The following is a 14,820-nucleotide window of genomic DNA, read 5'->3' as shown; positions in this document are numbered from 1 at the left end:
AGAAAGTAGGTTGTTCTCATTAGATGAAACAATGTGATTTTTCGCCGTCATGTCTATCGCCTTAATTTAATACTACTTTCTAATGGCTCAAAGAATAATTAAACGACAAAAAATTGTGATATAATTTCAGGCGACATTAGAACGGCACTTGGACCCACGGAGCTCGTAATTATAGCACTAGTATCCGTACTGATGTTATGGTTATTAGTCGGCTTGAGCTTGGTGTGCTACAAATTTCTCACCAAGCCTTCCGAGGGCTGTTCGCCCTGCGAATCGAAGGCTACACCGTAAGTTAAAGCATTACTTTTGTTATTTCTCTGTCTTTCTATTTTTTATCTACTGTATTTTAAATTAAATCTCTAGTCGTTTAATTTTTTGGATATTTAGTCTGTTTGCCTTCTATAATTAATAATTTTTTTCTTTCTCTTTAGATTCGCACTTCTGTACAAGAATGCAGATTACTGTCAACAGGATACATGCCCCTCGAAAGCATTGCCTAAGGGTGTGGTTGAAAAATTGAAAGAATGGTGGAGAGATAGGTTTGGACGATGCCCAGGGGGATGCCAGGAGCACGCAAACAAGGAACGTTGTTTGGCTGCAATGAGTTACAGCAGCAGAGACGTCAGTGATAGCAGCAGAATTTATCCGTAAGCATGTTCTGTTACGCTAATTATGTTTTTTTGCTACATTTTATTTGTATGAAAATAATATTTCTCAACTAAAGACAATAAGATAGCTTTTGTAGTTAATTAATCATGAAATTTACGTTATAATATTTGGTATTTTACATTATAATATTTAATTAACAGGAGAAAGAAATACAGTAAATCCACCTCCGCCCCGCAATTAGGAATAACCAGAAGTCGTACTGTTTTCAAGGTATTGACGATTATGATTTCTTTTATTACTTAATTATATATAGCTCCTAATATATTCTGAATCTTTAATGTAATGTAGATTTTAAGAAACCGAAATTTAAAATTCTTTTAACAAATAGCCAACTGCTTTAAATATTAATACAGACTTTGTACAATTATGAATTTTTATTGCAGCACAGCGTTTGCTACAGTTCCGAGGGCTCGACCACTTCTCCGACAGTATAGTCAAGCCAAGATAACGAACGAACAATAGAAAATAATTTCGAGAATGCAAGGTGCGGAGCGATTGTTTAGCTAGCTTATCTTTAAAATGTATCGCTCAACTTTCCAACATTTGTATCGATAAAAAGTGTAATTTGATAGACTCTACGGAACTCTAAATCGTGTAATCGTGTACGTGGCTAAAAGAAACGCGAAGATTGTTTTCCGGCCTCTTCTCTTCGCGCCGGACCATTAATCTAATTTCATTACGGCCGGCCGCGTCGAAAGCGCACCCCTGATGCATTTCTTCGTTCGCATTTCCTCTTTCTCGCGGTCATGAGCGTACAGTTCTGCAACTTGTTGCGAGCGAGATGAAGGAGAGTGCAACGCGGATCATACGATAGACGATGCGGGGAAAAGGGGGGAAGTAAGAGTGGGAGAATAGCACGAGCAAACCTCCACTACTGGCACCTCCACTTCCGCGTTGCGCGTGCGCAATAGCTCGTACGACGGTTAGCCGCGCGAGAAGTTAGCAACCGGCCGGCAGCCGGCAGTTCGGTCAGTATCGTGCGGCACCTCCACCTATTTGGACCGAAGACACCTCTCTTCGGGAGAGATCCCGGGAGTGATTCGCGTCGCGAGGCCTTCTTGGGCAACGAAATCGAGCGAACTTGATTGTCGAGTTACTTCGAACGAGCAATCATTTGATCGCTTAGTGAAGAACAGCTATGGACATCCCTTGACCATCCCGCTATCTCGGGAGTGCGACAACCGCCGCCGCTGATCCGGAGTCCGGTGCCCATCAAATCAGTGACGACCGGTGCCTATCAATCAGTGACGACAGTGATGCACGACTTGCGACAACCCGCATGAACGATCGTCGTCACGCGCGACGGCTCTATCGTAGAGCGGTGCTCCGGAGTCGCGAAGGATCAACGGTTCTCTTTCACCGTTCACGTGACCGCGCGAAGCTAGCCCGTGTGCAACTCAACGTCGGTGGCGCTTCGTCGTTTGGCCGGAAGTTCCGTGGGATCGTGACGACGGACAGGAACGCGAAATCTTCTAGAACATTTGACTGAGTGAGTTACTTCATCGCTTTAGCTCGCCGCTAGAAACCCGTGCGCGCTCTCTCGCAGAATCGCGGACGCCGAAATATCCAGCCGGCCGTGCAGGCGGCGCCGCGCATACTCCGTTTTGAAAGTTGAAAACTTGCGGACGCCTCGCGAGTTTGACGCCGCGCTCGCGTATCCCGGGGACTGTGATTACGTCGAGTATGTGTGCCGCGGCGGGATTCCTGTGCTTCTTCGCGTCCGCGTGTGATTACAATTGACTTTCGCGGATTGTCTCGTGTGTCCCGTGCGTCTCGTCGTGGGACGTCGTGGGACGTTGTGGGACGTTGTGGGACGACATGGCACGCAAGGATCGCCGCCAGTTGTGCACCCTGTTCTTCCTTCTTCTCTTCGCCGGCATCTTGAAAGGTAAATGGCAACGCCATTTTGATATTCGGAGTATTCGCTTGACGGGCCAGCAAAGCTTGCTTGATAATTCAAACAATTCGCGATTCCTGAAATAATTCTTGACCGATGTACCATTTTTCTGAGCAATCGCTCATGTTACGATTACACGATATCTAACCCCTATTTTTGTTAGCCTCTCAAGATTGAACTTCGAGTAAAGTGAACATTTTGAGGAACAGACGCTGAAATATTCGACGAATGTAATCGGCTTTTTTAACGTGTAAACCTGAGACAATTTTTTTTTGATTTCGTGGACTATGTCGTGTATTTATAAGCGATTTAAGTAATTAAACAATTTTCTTTCTGGCGCAACGGAAAATGTTAATAACGATACAAGTACGCTGTTATTTTCTTGCAATCTTTCATCGTCCGCTTTATCAGCGGCTTAATCGAAGGGTTCTCGAGGCATACGATAAAGCAAACGTTTAATCTCCACTTGAAATTTGCGATTGGCCGAAACGATTCGAGGGTACTTTCAACTTCTGTTCTTCTTCATAAACATTCAACAAGTGGCGACAGGTCCACTGGCTCGTGCGAGTAAAGTTCACGAGAGCTTTTCAAATCGCTCGAACTCTCCGCGAGGACCTTTTTTTCCGTCGTAAAATATCAAACTTTATCACAACGGTCCGAAATACGCCCAGTTGTACGCGTTACGCGCAAATTCTCCCATGAGCGATTTATCAAAAAAATAATTTATCGCGCCTGAATTATTTTGCAACATCTACGAGTCAAATTATTAATTATCCCGAAATTATTCAGTTCGATTTAATTGCCGTTTTAACATTTATTCCGAAGATCAATTCTGCAGTTTGTTAAAACTTTGCAATTTGCATTTCTAATATCGCGTCTCGTAAATTATTAATCGAGACTCGCATTCTTTCGATCAATGAATTAATTTTCGCGGTTATTAACCGAGGAATTGCGACGATTCGAAGATCCTTGTCGCCGGGAGTCTATGACAAACGTCGAATTATCGGCAAACGAATTAAAGTGAAATTTTTTTTCGACGGCAAAGAGGCAGCTCGCGGCGGAGCGAGCTTATTCGCTTCAATCACACCCTCCGCAACGAAACGTCGAGTTATCGTTTGCCCGAAATTGTTTATCGCGTGATTTTTCCCAGTACGTGTAAATAGCTTGGGCGTTTTAACGCTCGCAGACACTGGTAATTTGTAAACGATTTAAAGCGATTTCACGCCCCGTTAACCAGGGTAATAGGTTCGCTTTTAATTACCGTCTAATGTACTTTTACCGTTTTCCCCTGACACCCACTCTGGCAACGCTCTTCGTTTATCGGTGGTTAAGCTCACGAGAGGAGAATCCCGCGACAAGATTCCGGATCAATTTTTTCCTGCCTTATCATCCGCCCCCTCCCCCAAGAATCGCGGTAATTAATAAAATTAGCGCAACGTGATCGGGTGGGCTTCTGCATAACACAACGCGGTACCTTCCTAGCACAGACGCATACGAATATTAAAATTTAAATTATGGTTTCAATACTTCATAAATCCGGTCCATTAACGGGTTTTATGTCCGAGCTCGGATATTTCTCCGGCTCGAATAGAGCGGATTTAGAGATGGGGTTGTTCATAAAACTCTTCTAACGTCGATGCGCGCTAAATTCGTAGATTATTGAGTCACCGTTTTCTCTTTTTTTTTTTTCTTTCTTTTCTTCACCCCCTTGCCATCGCCGGTTATTTACACGCTCAAGTTTCGCGACGCGCGATTTTATTGGCCGGTAAATAACGGATATTATGCGCGGCGACGCATCTCCGCGTTTAAGGGCTCCATCGGACGTTATTTAGAGCTCAAAGGGAACGAGCGCGAGGCGTGACGGCACAACGAAATATCGCGATGATGATGCTGCGCCGGAGAGGGTGCGGAAACTCGTAAGTCACCCTCGTTTTCTTTTGTCACCGCTCACGAATACCACGGGATTTCCATGCTAATATATATCGCTGTCGGTAATTAGCAGCCGTGTCGTACTATTTTTTACGCCCGACGTACCTTTAATTCTTCTCATCGCGAAGAAATGTGCTAATTAATTTTCACTCGCGACGATTGCTTACTATGCGAAATAAAATATATAATTGTAATAAAAAAAAAGAAAATTAAAAGCACTGTTAATAATTTTTTTTTATTATCTTTTTTTTTTATTAACGGCTTCCTTCTTAATTTCGACTTTAACGTGAACTGTGCCGAGATATCGACTGCGCTAGAAATGTCGGGCAAAAGCGAGAAGAAACTGGTCGTTCGCGAAAGGAGCGTGTAACGATCCGCGTTGGCTTTATACTTCTTGCGATCGTAAATAGTAGCCAGACGACACATCCGTGTGGTAAGCCGCGTTGTATCGAGCACCGTGGAGAAGCGCTTACACGGAGAACGGCCGGGTACAGTGGCGCGTGTTCACTCCTGCGGGGCGCGAGGATGAGTAATTTACGCGACTGTTTTTCATCGTATATTAAACGGTGCGCCGGTTAACAGCCATCGATGCGCTTAATGATCGATAAGCCCGGCTGATTGCGCCCCGCTTGTATTCGCGGGCACGACTTATCTACCTATAAATCGCGAATCCCGCGGGTTTCCTTTCCCCTCCCCCCCCCGTTCCTCTTTCTCGATCCTTTTTATCTCCGCGATTCTTCCGAGTAAATTAGCTCTCCGAGCGCCGAGAACGCTCGCTATCACAATATCAATTAAAGTCTAAATACTGATCGCGCTTCGAATCGATTCGCGTTTAGTTACAGCCCGCGATGCGAAATTAATTACAAATCGCAAACAAAACAGCCTGCGCCAATTTGTATCGAGTCGCGAGATGTTTTATTTTACGTATCACTTGGTAAAGGATCTGCCGCGTGATATGGGTCCGGGGGGCATAAAAATGCATATTTACATACGTATACTCGCGCGATATCGAATGATTGAAATCGAGCAATTTTGTTTTCTCCCCTCCCCCTTCCCGCTCGCCTCCTCGAGTCTTTCGGGGCTACATATTCATTGGCACGCATTTTCATCGCGGCGGTACTGAAATTCGCGCACAAAAGAAAACGAGCGGGTACGTCACGCCGTTTAAGCCACCCCTCCCGCGCAAGCTCGTATCGATTTTAATTAAACTATAAATATGTATGGGCCGTTAGCCGCGGGATGAAAATTCGAATTATCGCGCTGATCCCGCGCAAAGGTCCCCCTCGGCGATTACGAATTCCCTTGCATCCCAGCCCGCGTGTATTTTTTAAATATTTTATTATTTCACCACGATCGTAGACAATCGACTAATGCTAAACGCTGGTAATTGTTAATCGTCAACGTTTACGAAATATCTCGTTGCGCGTTATCACGCATTTTACAGATAATAAACTGCAATCGATGAGAAGTGACGTAAAGTCATTTGTACATATATTATTTTTTTTCCCCCCCGTTGAAGATTAACGAAAAAAAAAAAAAATTGTGCGTCGTAAGCGCGAGATAAGCGCATTGTGAAAATGCATGAGGTCGTCACTCGCTTGGAATCGCCAGCTGGAATGGTTGAAGTCTTTGGGGACGAAAATTCAGTCCGTGTCATTATGCCGAGCCATAAATTTGGCGAAATCTCCAGGAGGAGTTTCTTCCACACATTTCTTCCTCTCGCGCTGCCCATATCGCGCACAATAGAAATGATCGCACAAAGAGCCCGTAGTCTACGTAGGAAATAAATTCGAAGTATCGTCGCTAAAATATCGGCGCACTTTATCACTAACTCGAGGGAAATCGTACTGCACGACGGTGCGCATCGTAGGGCTATTGTTCTTGCCTGATGAAGTTGACTCCCCTTTCCACCGACAACTGTCGTTTTCGCGAGATATCCGAGAAAACCTAAGTCTACGTTCGGTTTTCAAGTTTTTCAAGATAAAAAAGAGAAAATAAAAAAAAAAGTTAAAGGATTTAGCGGTAATTTTTTTTTTTTTTAATTCTATACGTGAATTTAATAAATAAAGATTAAATCGATAATTATAGAAGGATTTTTACTACTTATTCGTCGTGAAACTGCTACGAAGATGAAGTCCTTAGAGGCTTGTTCCAAAATTCAATGTGCACCGGGGCTTGAACGGACGGACGTTGGCGCACCAGAGAGGGGAGTAAGATAAAGAGACTTGGGACGGAGCTTCTTCAGATTTTATCGTGGCCGAAACGTTAGATTACACTGTTTCGCCCGAAACAAATTGCTCCGGCCATTCCGTCGGAGTGGACTCTCGCGAGGGATTTCGTACTACCACCGTTCCTCCTCTAAAGTCCCCGCGGGTCGCCCTTACCGGAGAGAGCCCTTTAGCTCGAACGTGGACTCGACGAGTCTGGCGAGTCTGGCAACGTTTTCGAGACGTCCTTAGCGAAGGCCAGCTCCCGCCCGTTCTATATTTGCGAGGACATCGCGTCGCGAAGTATCGCGTGACGGTAATAAACAGCACCGGGAATGAGCGAGTAAGAGGGAACAGCCGCGAGAGTCGGGGAGTCGCGAGCAGAAGACGACGTGAGGAGAAGACGAGAGGAAAAAAAAAAGTGAAGAAAAAAAAAAAAAGAGAGAGAGAGAAAGGGTGGATAGAGAAGGGGGTTGAAAGTCAGTCTCGAGCCAAAGTCAATGCCCGGCGAGTGAGGGCGTATAAATCTGCGGCTTAAATTTAGATCGCCGCGAAAACGTCCTGTCCACGTCTACACGGTGGCCCGAGAATCGTCCGGTGCTGCCACCGCAACAACGGAGTCGTTCTGGATAAAAAGAGAATTTAATTTTTAATATTTCCCTTTTTTTTTTTTTCGCCGGTAACTGTGTATTTTTCTCTGACCGCTCGTTTGTCTGTACACCTCGGTAATCAACGTCTTGGAAAAATTGCTCGCGCGGAACGGATCGACGTATAGTCTTTGATTCGGCATTTTTTTTTCTCAAGCTCCCGCCGCTCGAAGGACTCGCTAAAAGTGTGTTACACTTAGCGAACTAACACCGAATGAACAGCGAAGTGCAAGCATTCACAAACAAATCAATCGCTACAAAAATAACACATCGACACGCATCACCGACAGACTCGCGGTCGCTGCTTTCGTACGGTGTTCCATTCGTTAAGTGTATACACGCCTTTAGTCGAAAGACTCCGGAGAGCGGCGCGGTTGCATTCAAATGTATACCGAAGTAACCACAAAGTAGAGAAAGCACCGCGTACTGAACCGCCTGCGCGTAAGTTAACCAACGCGAATGCGAGCTGCTGACTGTGAATCTCGTTTACGTTTGCATTCTAATCTAATATTGCACACCGTGTACACCCCGAGATTGCGGCAAAGCGCACATTCGAGCGGACAGTTTTCAGGGCGCAAAGTCGACGGGCGGCGGGCGGGCGGAAAATGCGCCGGCTTCGCGCATCGCGAGTTAACATCTGCGAGTCATTTCGCCCGGTGTTATTTCCACCGGGCTTCGTCGAATGCCGCCGCGCTCCTTTCGCCGGAGCTTTGTCCACGGGCGAGAGATGCTTACAAAGCGGCAGATTTAATTATCGCACCTATCTCTCCCGCCTGCGGCCGTGCGGCGCGCGCGCGCTTTTTCTCCGCACCGTGCCCGGTGTTATCAGCGATATACGATATCGCGTTATTCGAACTAGACCGAGTGAGATCACCGCGTTCCCGGTACGATTTTTCGAAGTAAACCCGTAATCGATCTCGTCCGATAAAGATCTCCGCAGTCGTAGCTCACGTAATTTCATTATTAAGTACCGAGACAGCGCAATTTAGGTTGGATATTTATTACGGATAGCCGATGATGAAATGTATGCATTTATTGTTGGCAAATCCTCATTGTTGTTGCGAAATTAGGGAAACGTAATAGCATGACGGTGATAGCGGCCACGGGAATTGGTAATTCTAGCTGGGATCGGGTGCGAGAGAAGGATCGAAATATTTCGCGGCTATCGCGCGTTTGCATTACCGGGATGAATCATTTGGCGGGAGTACGATCAAAAGCGCGGAAGGCTTCAATAATATCGGGATGCGTTTTCGTCCGGTGCAATATTTGGCGCGACCCTGTACAATGCGCCGTCCTCTAAAAACGGGGGATAGCGTCGTTTCAACTGCGATTCGACGAACGCACCATTGAATATGATCGAGAACAAATGTAAATTTTCGAAAAAAATGTATACAGTATATAATATACAGTAAAATTAAATTTTTACTTTATTTTATTTTATCCCTAATACATTTCCGATCCAAAATTCACGTTCCGAATCCCTCAACGATAATATTAAAAATGGATTCGTTTATCTGAGAATTTACCCTTGCTTGCGTCGGCGATCTTTCGAAATAAAAAGATTTTTGCGCACGAAGGAGAATTTAAATTTTGATAGACTTAGTTCTTTAGCTGTGAAAGAACCTGGCGTTCTCACTGTGCCGACAGGAACGCCAATAAATATTAATGTTAGAAGTCAAATTTTCCGAAACTGCAACGATTTTTTTTTTTTCATTGTTATTAATAGCGAGGTGCCGCGAATAATTTCGGTTGTGACGGCTTAATGAATTTATTATTCCAATTTCTGGTAAGTCGGGGATTTTGCTTCATCGCGCGGATGTATGGCATTCGCCGGAACATCCAGAGACGAATATATCGCTCGAAATTGCACGGGGCGAGCGCAACGGGCGTATATGGCGGACGGGTATACCGTGATTTAATTAATTAGCGCGAATTAATCCCAATTAGTGAATCTTGTCTGACGACTGGCAGGTGAGTGGGGCCCCTCTTCGTTATATGTGAAAGGTATGTCTGGTGCTTTCACACCGATGGCGAAATTCTCGCTCCGTTTTTAGTATCGCGGCCAATAGGATGCGATTACGTTCCCTGGTTAAAATTATTTCGCGATTGTTAATCCTCTCTGGCGAAGAGAAAATATGTTCGACAAGCTTAAGCATTAAATCGCCGCATTTAATGAAAGTTGTAAGCCGATTTGCGAATTTAATAAATTCGATGACAATAGTGGCGCATTAAAGGGAAATAATAGTGACTGTTGGAGGAGAATGACGCGTGGTAGTAAAATTTTCGATGCGGAGCAAATGAAATCGATACTTCCTTCATAATTGTCGATTTGTGGCTACGGAGGAATTAAGCGCAGTAAACTGAAATTAATCTGGAGCCCCTTGTTGGAAAAGCGAGGCGCGCTTTCATCGCGATACTCGCTTTCATGTAGTTATAATTAATATCCGGCCGCTCAATTCAAATATCATCGGACGGAACAGGTAAAAGGTTTTTATGCCGTCACGTGATTTAATGCTACGATTGTCGGGGTAATTCATATCGCGCATCGTTTGATTTCAATCTACGGGATATGAAATAGAATTCGATTCGCGCTGTAAATCTCTTGGTCATTATAAGAGCGCGTGAAATCGTGTCACGCACCGAAACGACAGTAACGCATTCGGGGTTTTATTATTTCTATATACAAATTCGCAGCAACGTTTGCATTGGATGCAATTTTTAAAAGCTCTCCGCCGTGTCCCGTGATTATTTAAAAGATCTCGATGTTCTTGTAAATAAAACGCATTGTTGAGAAAAAAATTCTCCCTCTCTCGCCCGCACGTTCCATGGCCGAAGCGTTTCGCTTGAAGTAAAATATGAAATTTTTCTTTAATTATTTCATTCATATTCGGTGCGCCCGACGGTATCTGATTCGCTCCACGGATCCTTTGCGTTACAGAATCCTCGACGCGATACGGCATCGTATCATATACAATTCGGGCGGTATCAGCGATCCCAGCGGAAGTCGCTGAACGGTTGTGCCGGTATCGGTATAACGGGTATTAATTAATTCCGTGATGCGCGGAGGAAAATACCCCAGCGAAATGATCCCTCGCGCCGAACCCCGGGGCTAGCAATCGTATCAGTTTGCCATCCTGCCTCTTCTCCGCGCGCTCGCTTGTCTTTCTCTTAGCGGAATTAATTGAAACGCACAAAACAGTCTCATTAAGACGAGACGGGTCGACCGAGCCCTCTCGATCGATATGTGGTGACGACGGGGATGCTGCGCATCGACGGCGGCCGGGAATAAAATAAAATCGAGCACGTTACGCATATACAGGGCCTCGGCGTTTGCTGCTCGTCGTTGATCGTGAGCGCGGGATTCCTACACACGCTCGCTCGATTTCAGCCCCGCGTCGTTCCCGGAGCTCTATCGGGATGTACACCCCGGTGTTGTCGCCGCAATTCCGCGGAAGCGCGATTCTTTTTTTCCTCCCTCCCTCCCTCCTTTTTTTTTTTCTCCCCTGAAATCTGAAATTCTACGCGCGCGTCCTCTCGTCTCGACGCTCAATTAAAATCGAACGCTTTCGTACATGAAAAGCGGCAAATATCGACGGCGAACGGATCGCGCGATGCAGCCATTGATTCTGGTGCATTTAACTCGACGCGAGTCCGCGAAGTTCAATAGGATTCAAACGCAGCTTCGCTCTTCGGGATGAATGAATATGGGTGACTTTCTAATAAAGTATACTTTCTAACGGAACAATTTTGCATCTCTCGCTTTGATCGAGTATTAAATGCCTTTCGAAGACGTATAAAAGAAACCTACCCGCGAAATATTCGAGATGCAATTTCGCGTCAACGCGGTGCGTAAACATTAGTTCCGATTGCTTCATAGAACTAGTTGCAGCAAGCTTCGTCGTTCGCTTCGAACTTGGTCGGCGGTACGTACGCGTGTATATTGTTCCACCCTGTACATCCATCAGGCGAATATTTCGACTTGCTTGCAGTCTCTCTCTCTCTCGCGCTCTCTCTCTTTCTCTCCCTCCGCCTCTAAATGCATCTCGTTGATTAACTCGCAAGGGTCGCTGACGGGCCGCACTCGAAAGGAAATACCTTGCCGAGGCCTCGTCGGCGGCGTATTACCGTATGCGCCTGTGACTGCGTGCCTACGCTAATATGCGAGCCGCGAATACCGTTTCCCCGTACACAAAGCTAATCTAATCGAACGTTATGTCCGGCCTGATGCACTCTCTCGTAGCGGCAATAGGCAGGCCGGTTTGCAGGACGGCGCAAATATGCGAGCGCGCGAGCGTTTCGGAAGTGCACGCGGCCGTTTAGTAATTACGCATTCGGTCGGGCCGAAAAACGCATCTATGCGCCGTCGTTTAATCGACGTTATAGAACGAGAGCGTTCCGAATCGCCCGCCGATGTTGATATTTCGTATGCATACGCGCGGTTATTTATTGATCGCGATCAGTACAGACGGATGCTTTGAAACGGCAAATATTTACCTTCTGTTTCGTATTATCTTTCGTAAAGCGATTAATTGCACCAATATCCCGTTTTATATATAATAAAACCGATTAAACCAACGGCAATTTGAGCGAAGGGAAGTAATTATACTAATTTTCTGCACTTTATTTGTCGATACAATTTTTTTTTTTTTTTTTTTTTCCAAGATGTTACATATAAATGTTTTAATTGTTATTATTAATACGCGAAGTGATTATTTAATATACGAGACCGTGGAATTAACGCTGGAATATTAGTGATGCGTAGACTTTTTATATTTTTTTTGGTATTTTCTTCTTTTTAACTTTAATCGTTATTCCGCTTAACGACTCGTGTAAAGCTACGTGCTATCTGCTCACGAGAATATGAAATGCAAAATGAAAGGGGGAAGTAAAGCTAACGATAACGGCATAATAATTATTGGATGATAATTGTCGAAACGACGCTGGAAAGCAGGGAACGTGTTTCGCGCAAATTACTCCGAGGGATGTTCATTCACAGCGAACGGCGGTTTCGGGTATCTTTGCGATCGCGCTCGAAATCATTACGGCAGCGATTGTGCGAGAGCAAGTCCTCTCTCTTTGAAGTCTCGCGTCGCGTCTTCGTAACAAACGACGACGCACTAACCCTCCTCGTGTCGTCGGCCTCCTTTCTCGACGGCTCCCGCAATTTTAGCTCGCAGTAAACCGTGAAACTTCGCGTCTCTCGTTTCTCGCGGCGTTTTCGACCTCGGCGCACTCATTCGGGATTTCGAGGGGCACTCCGCCCCGCGACAAAGTCGGCAAGCTCGGCTCGTTATTTCGCGGGGGAGATTTTGACGGGGATTGCGTGAATGCCAGCGCGATTAAGGCGACCCCCCGCTTCTCCGACGGCACCCTTTTCGATTTCGATTTTAATTGCGCGAAATCTCGACGCGATTTCTTTGCGAGTCGCCTCTCCCTCCCGGCTCGTGCCTACGCCTCCGCGAAACGGCCTTTTCGGCGTCCATCCCCCGTTATGGTTTCTCTTTGGTAGACCCCAATAAACCACCAGCGTACCCTGTAACATATGCTCGACGGAATTTGCGTTCGCGTTTCACGCTCGTGTGCGTAAGCGCGTGCGAAATAAACCGTCCGCGCGCGATGGTTTGCGCCGGGTCCGGGGCTCATTTTCCAGGGGTGTCATTATGAACTACCAGATATTAAATTTGCGTCGGTCGACCTGCCCGCGGTTACCGTGGAGACCCCCGTTCGCACCCTCGCGGCATAGAGCTTTCCGTGGCTTTGCGATTATTATTAGCGCGGGGAACGTCTAGTGGCGGCTGTTTAATGAATATATAACCCCCACGTGGGTTCCGATTAAATTTTCGTTAAGTAATCGACGCGCTGGAAAAATCGCGGGGGTAAACATCGCGCGTATATGAGTTTTCCCGATAATTGATTGGCTTTTAAGCGTCGAAAACACCGCGCGTCGTGTGCAGCGTCGCGACCAGCGGGACACTATAATATCTTTCGCAAAATGTTTCCTGTTTTAAAATGGGAGATGTAAAGATCTAATTGTTAATTGCGCCTGCAGTACGTTCGTAGTTCATTACTCCGTATTATCTAGCATTTTAAATTTAATCGAAAGTTTTTAGTTTTTTTTTTCCCGTTCCCTAAAAAAAAGAAAATTCTGACGATTTACGTCTATTATTATTCTCGGCGTCTGAATCGTGGACGTGAATTTGTGTGGGGCAATATACAGAATGCTCGGAAGAAAGCTTTTTCAAGAGACAGCGGCAATTATTTCTTGAAACAATTACCGGTAGCTCTTTTCCGGCAACAATTACATTCGAGAACAAAGTTAGCGAAATTGCTAAAGTCAGAAGTGCATCTCAATAAAGGGGTGGCGTCGTGAGGAGAGAGGAGGAGGGGAGGGAGAATTCTTGAAAGAAATATTACGAGAAATAATAAGTTACGCTTGTTTTCCCTCGTGTAGGAAAGCTCGCGACGATTTATCGACATTCGCCCGATTTCGCGTAGCGATTGAATTTTTTAGACTTGAAATTATACGTGCATATCGGAATCGTATAAAGTATAAAGTGTCTTCGCACGGGAGATAAAAAGGCATCGTCAGCTGGAATACCCGCTCGTCCTTTCTTTCCTTCCCATTTATCCCCTTCTTCTTCATATTCGTGCCGCATCTGTTTACCCCGTTCTTCATGAAATATCTATCACGACCTGCTCCCGCGCTAGCAACGACGTTCTAATGAAGAAATCATGATTTCGCTCTGTTGATGCATGGGCTTCGGAGGCGGCAGATGCGCGACGGCCCCTCCTTAAGCTCATAAAAAAGGAATTTTCCTCACCCCGACCCGTTCCTAGTAGCGCCGTGGCTAATTAAATTGCCATTTGCGCCCTTCGATCCTCGTACTTTTTGCTCTTCCTCGCAAAATTAGTATCGCGGAAACAAGACGTTTCATATCAACTTTAACTAAGATTTTGCCTCGTGAGAAAACACCGGCTTCGCGATAAATGGAATCACGCGTATTGTTCGCAAGCAGCACACCTTTAAGAATATTTCTGATCGATGTAGGCGTTTCTTAAATCACCGTTAATGCCAAACGGCGTGTTGGAAAGATCGCGGTATTCCAGACAGCGACAACAATTGAAACGAGAATCCATCGGTTTCTTTAAAGCACTCGGAGTCAAAAGGAGAAGGCGAAGAGAATTAAAGATTTTTACAAATCACGCTGCGAAAAATAAAGAGTGAATAGTTTAATGAATTCCCGCGATGCTTTGTGCAAATTCGTCCGATCCCGCTCGCCGGTTTTTAACACCCCACTTTAATTAGTCGGATTTCTTTTGCGGCGAACGGTAGATCGCGTTTACAATTATTCGCGCATTTAATTGCGGCCCCTTTTCCCTCCCACCGCCCGGGAGATTCTTTCATCTTACTTCACGACGGGATATCGCGTTTCTGGCTGAGTACAATCTTATTTCCGATGCGAAACGGCAA

At 45.6% G+C, this 14,820-nt stretch overlaps 1 protein-coding gene across 1 annotated transcript in view; it reads left to right on the top strand.

The window, feature by feature from the left end:
- The first annotated feature begins 1,643 nt into the window (after positions 1-1,643).
- Positions 1,644-14,820, top strand: part of Ror (tyrosine-protein kinase transmembrane receptor Ror) — a 189,272-nt gene continuing 176,095 nt past the window's right edge. Inside the window, exon 1 of the mRNA XM_070660548.1 lies at positions 1,644-2,557. Within this exon, the coding sequence (XP_070516649.1) occupies positions 2,488-2,557 (70 nt within the window). The 5' untranslated portion in view covers positions 1,644-2,487. The remainder of the gene's footprint in view (positions 2,558-14,820) is intronic.

Source organism: Cardiocondyla obscurior, linkage group LG08 (assembly GCF_019399895.1).
Source record: "Cardiocondyla obscurior isolate alpha-2009 linkage group LG08, Cobs3.1, whole genome shotgun sequence".
In the NCBI taxonomy this organism is placed as follows: domain Eukaryota; kingdom Metazoa; phylum Arthropoda; class Insecta; order Hymenoptera; family Formicidae; genus Cardiocondyla; species Cardiocondyla obscurior.
This window is presented reverse-complemented; position numbering and strand designations above follow the sequence as displayed.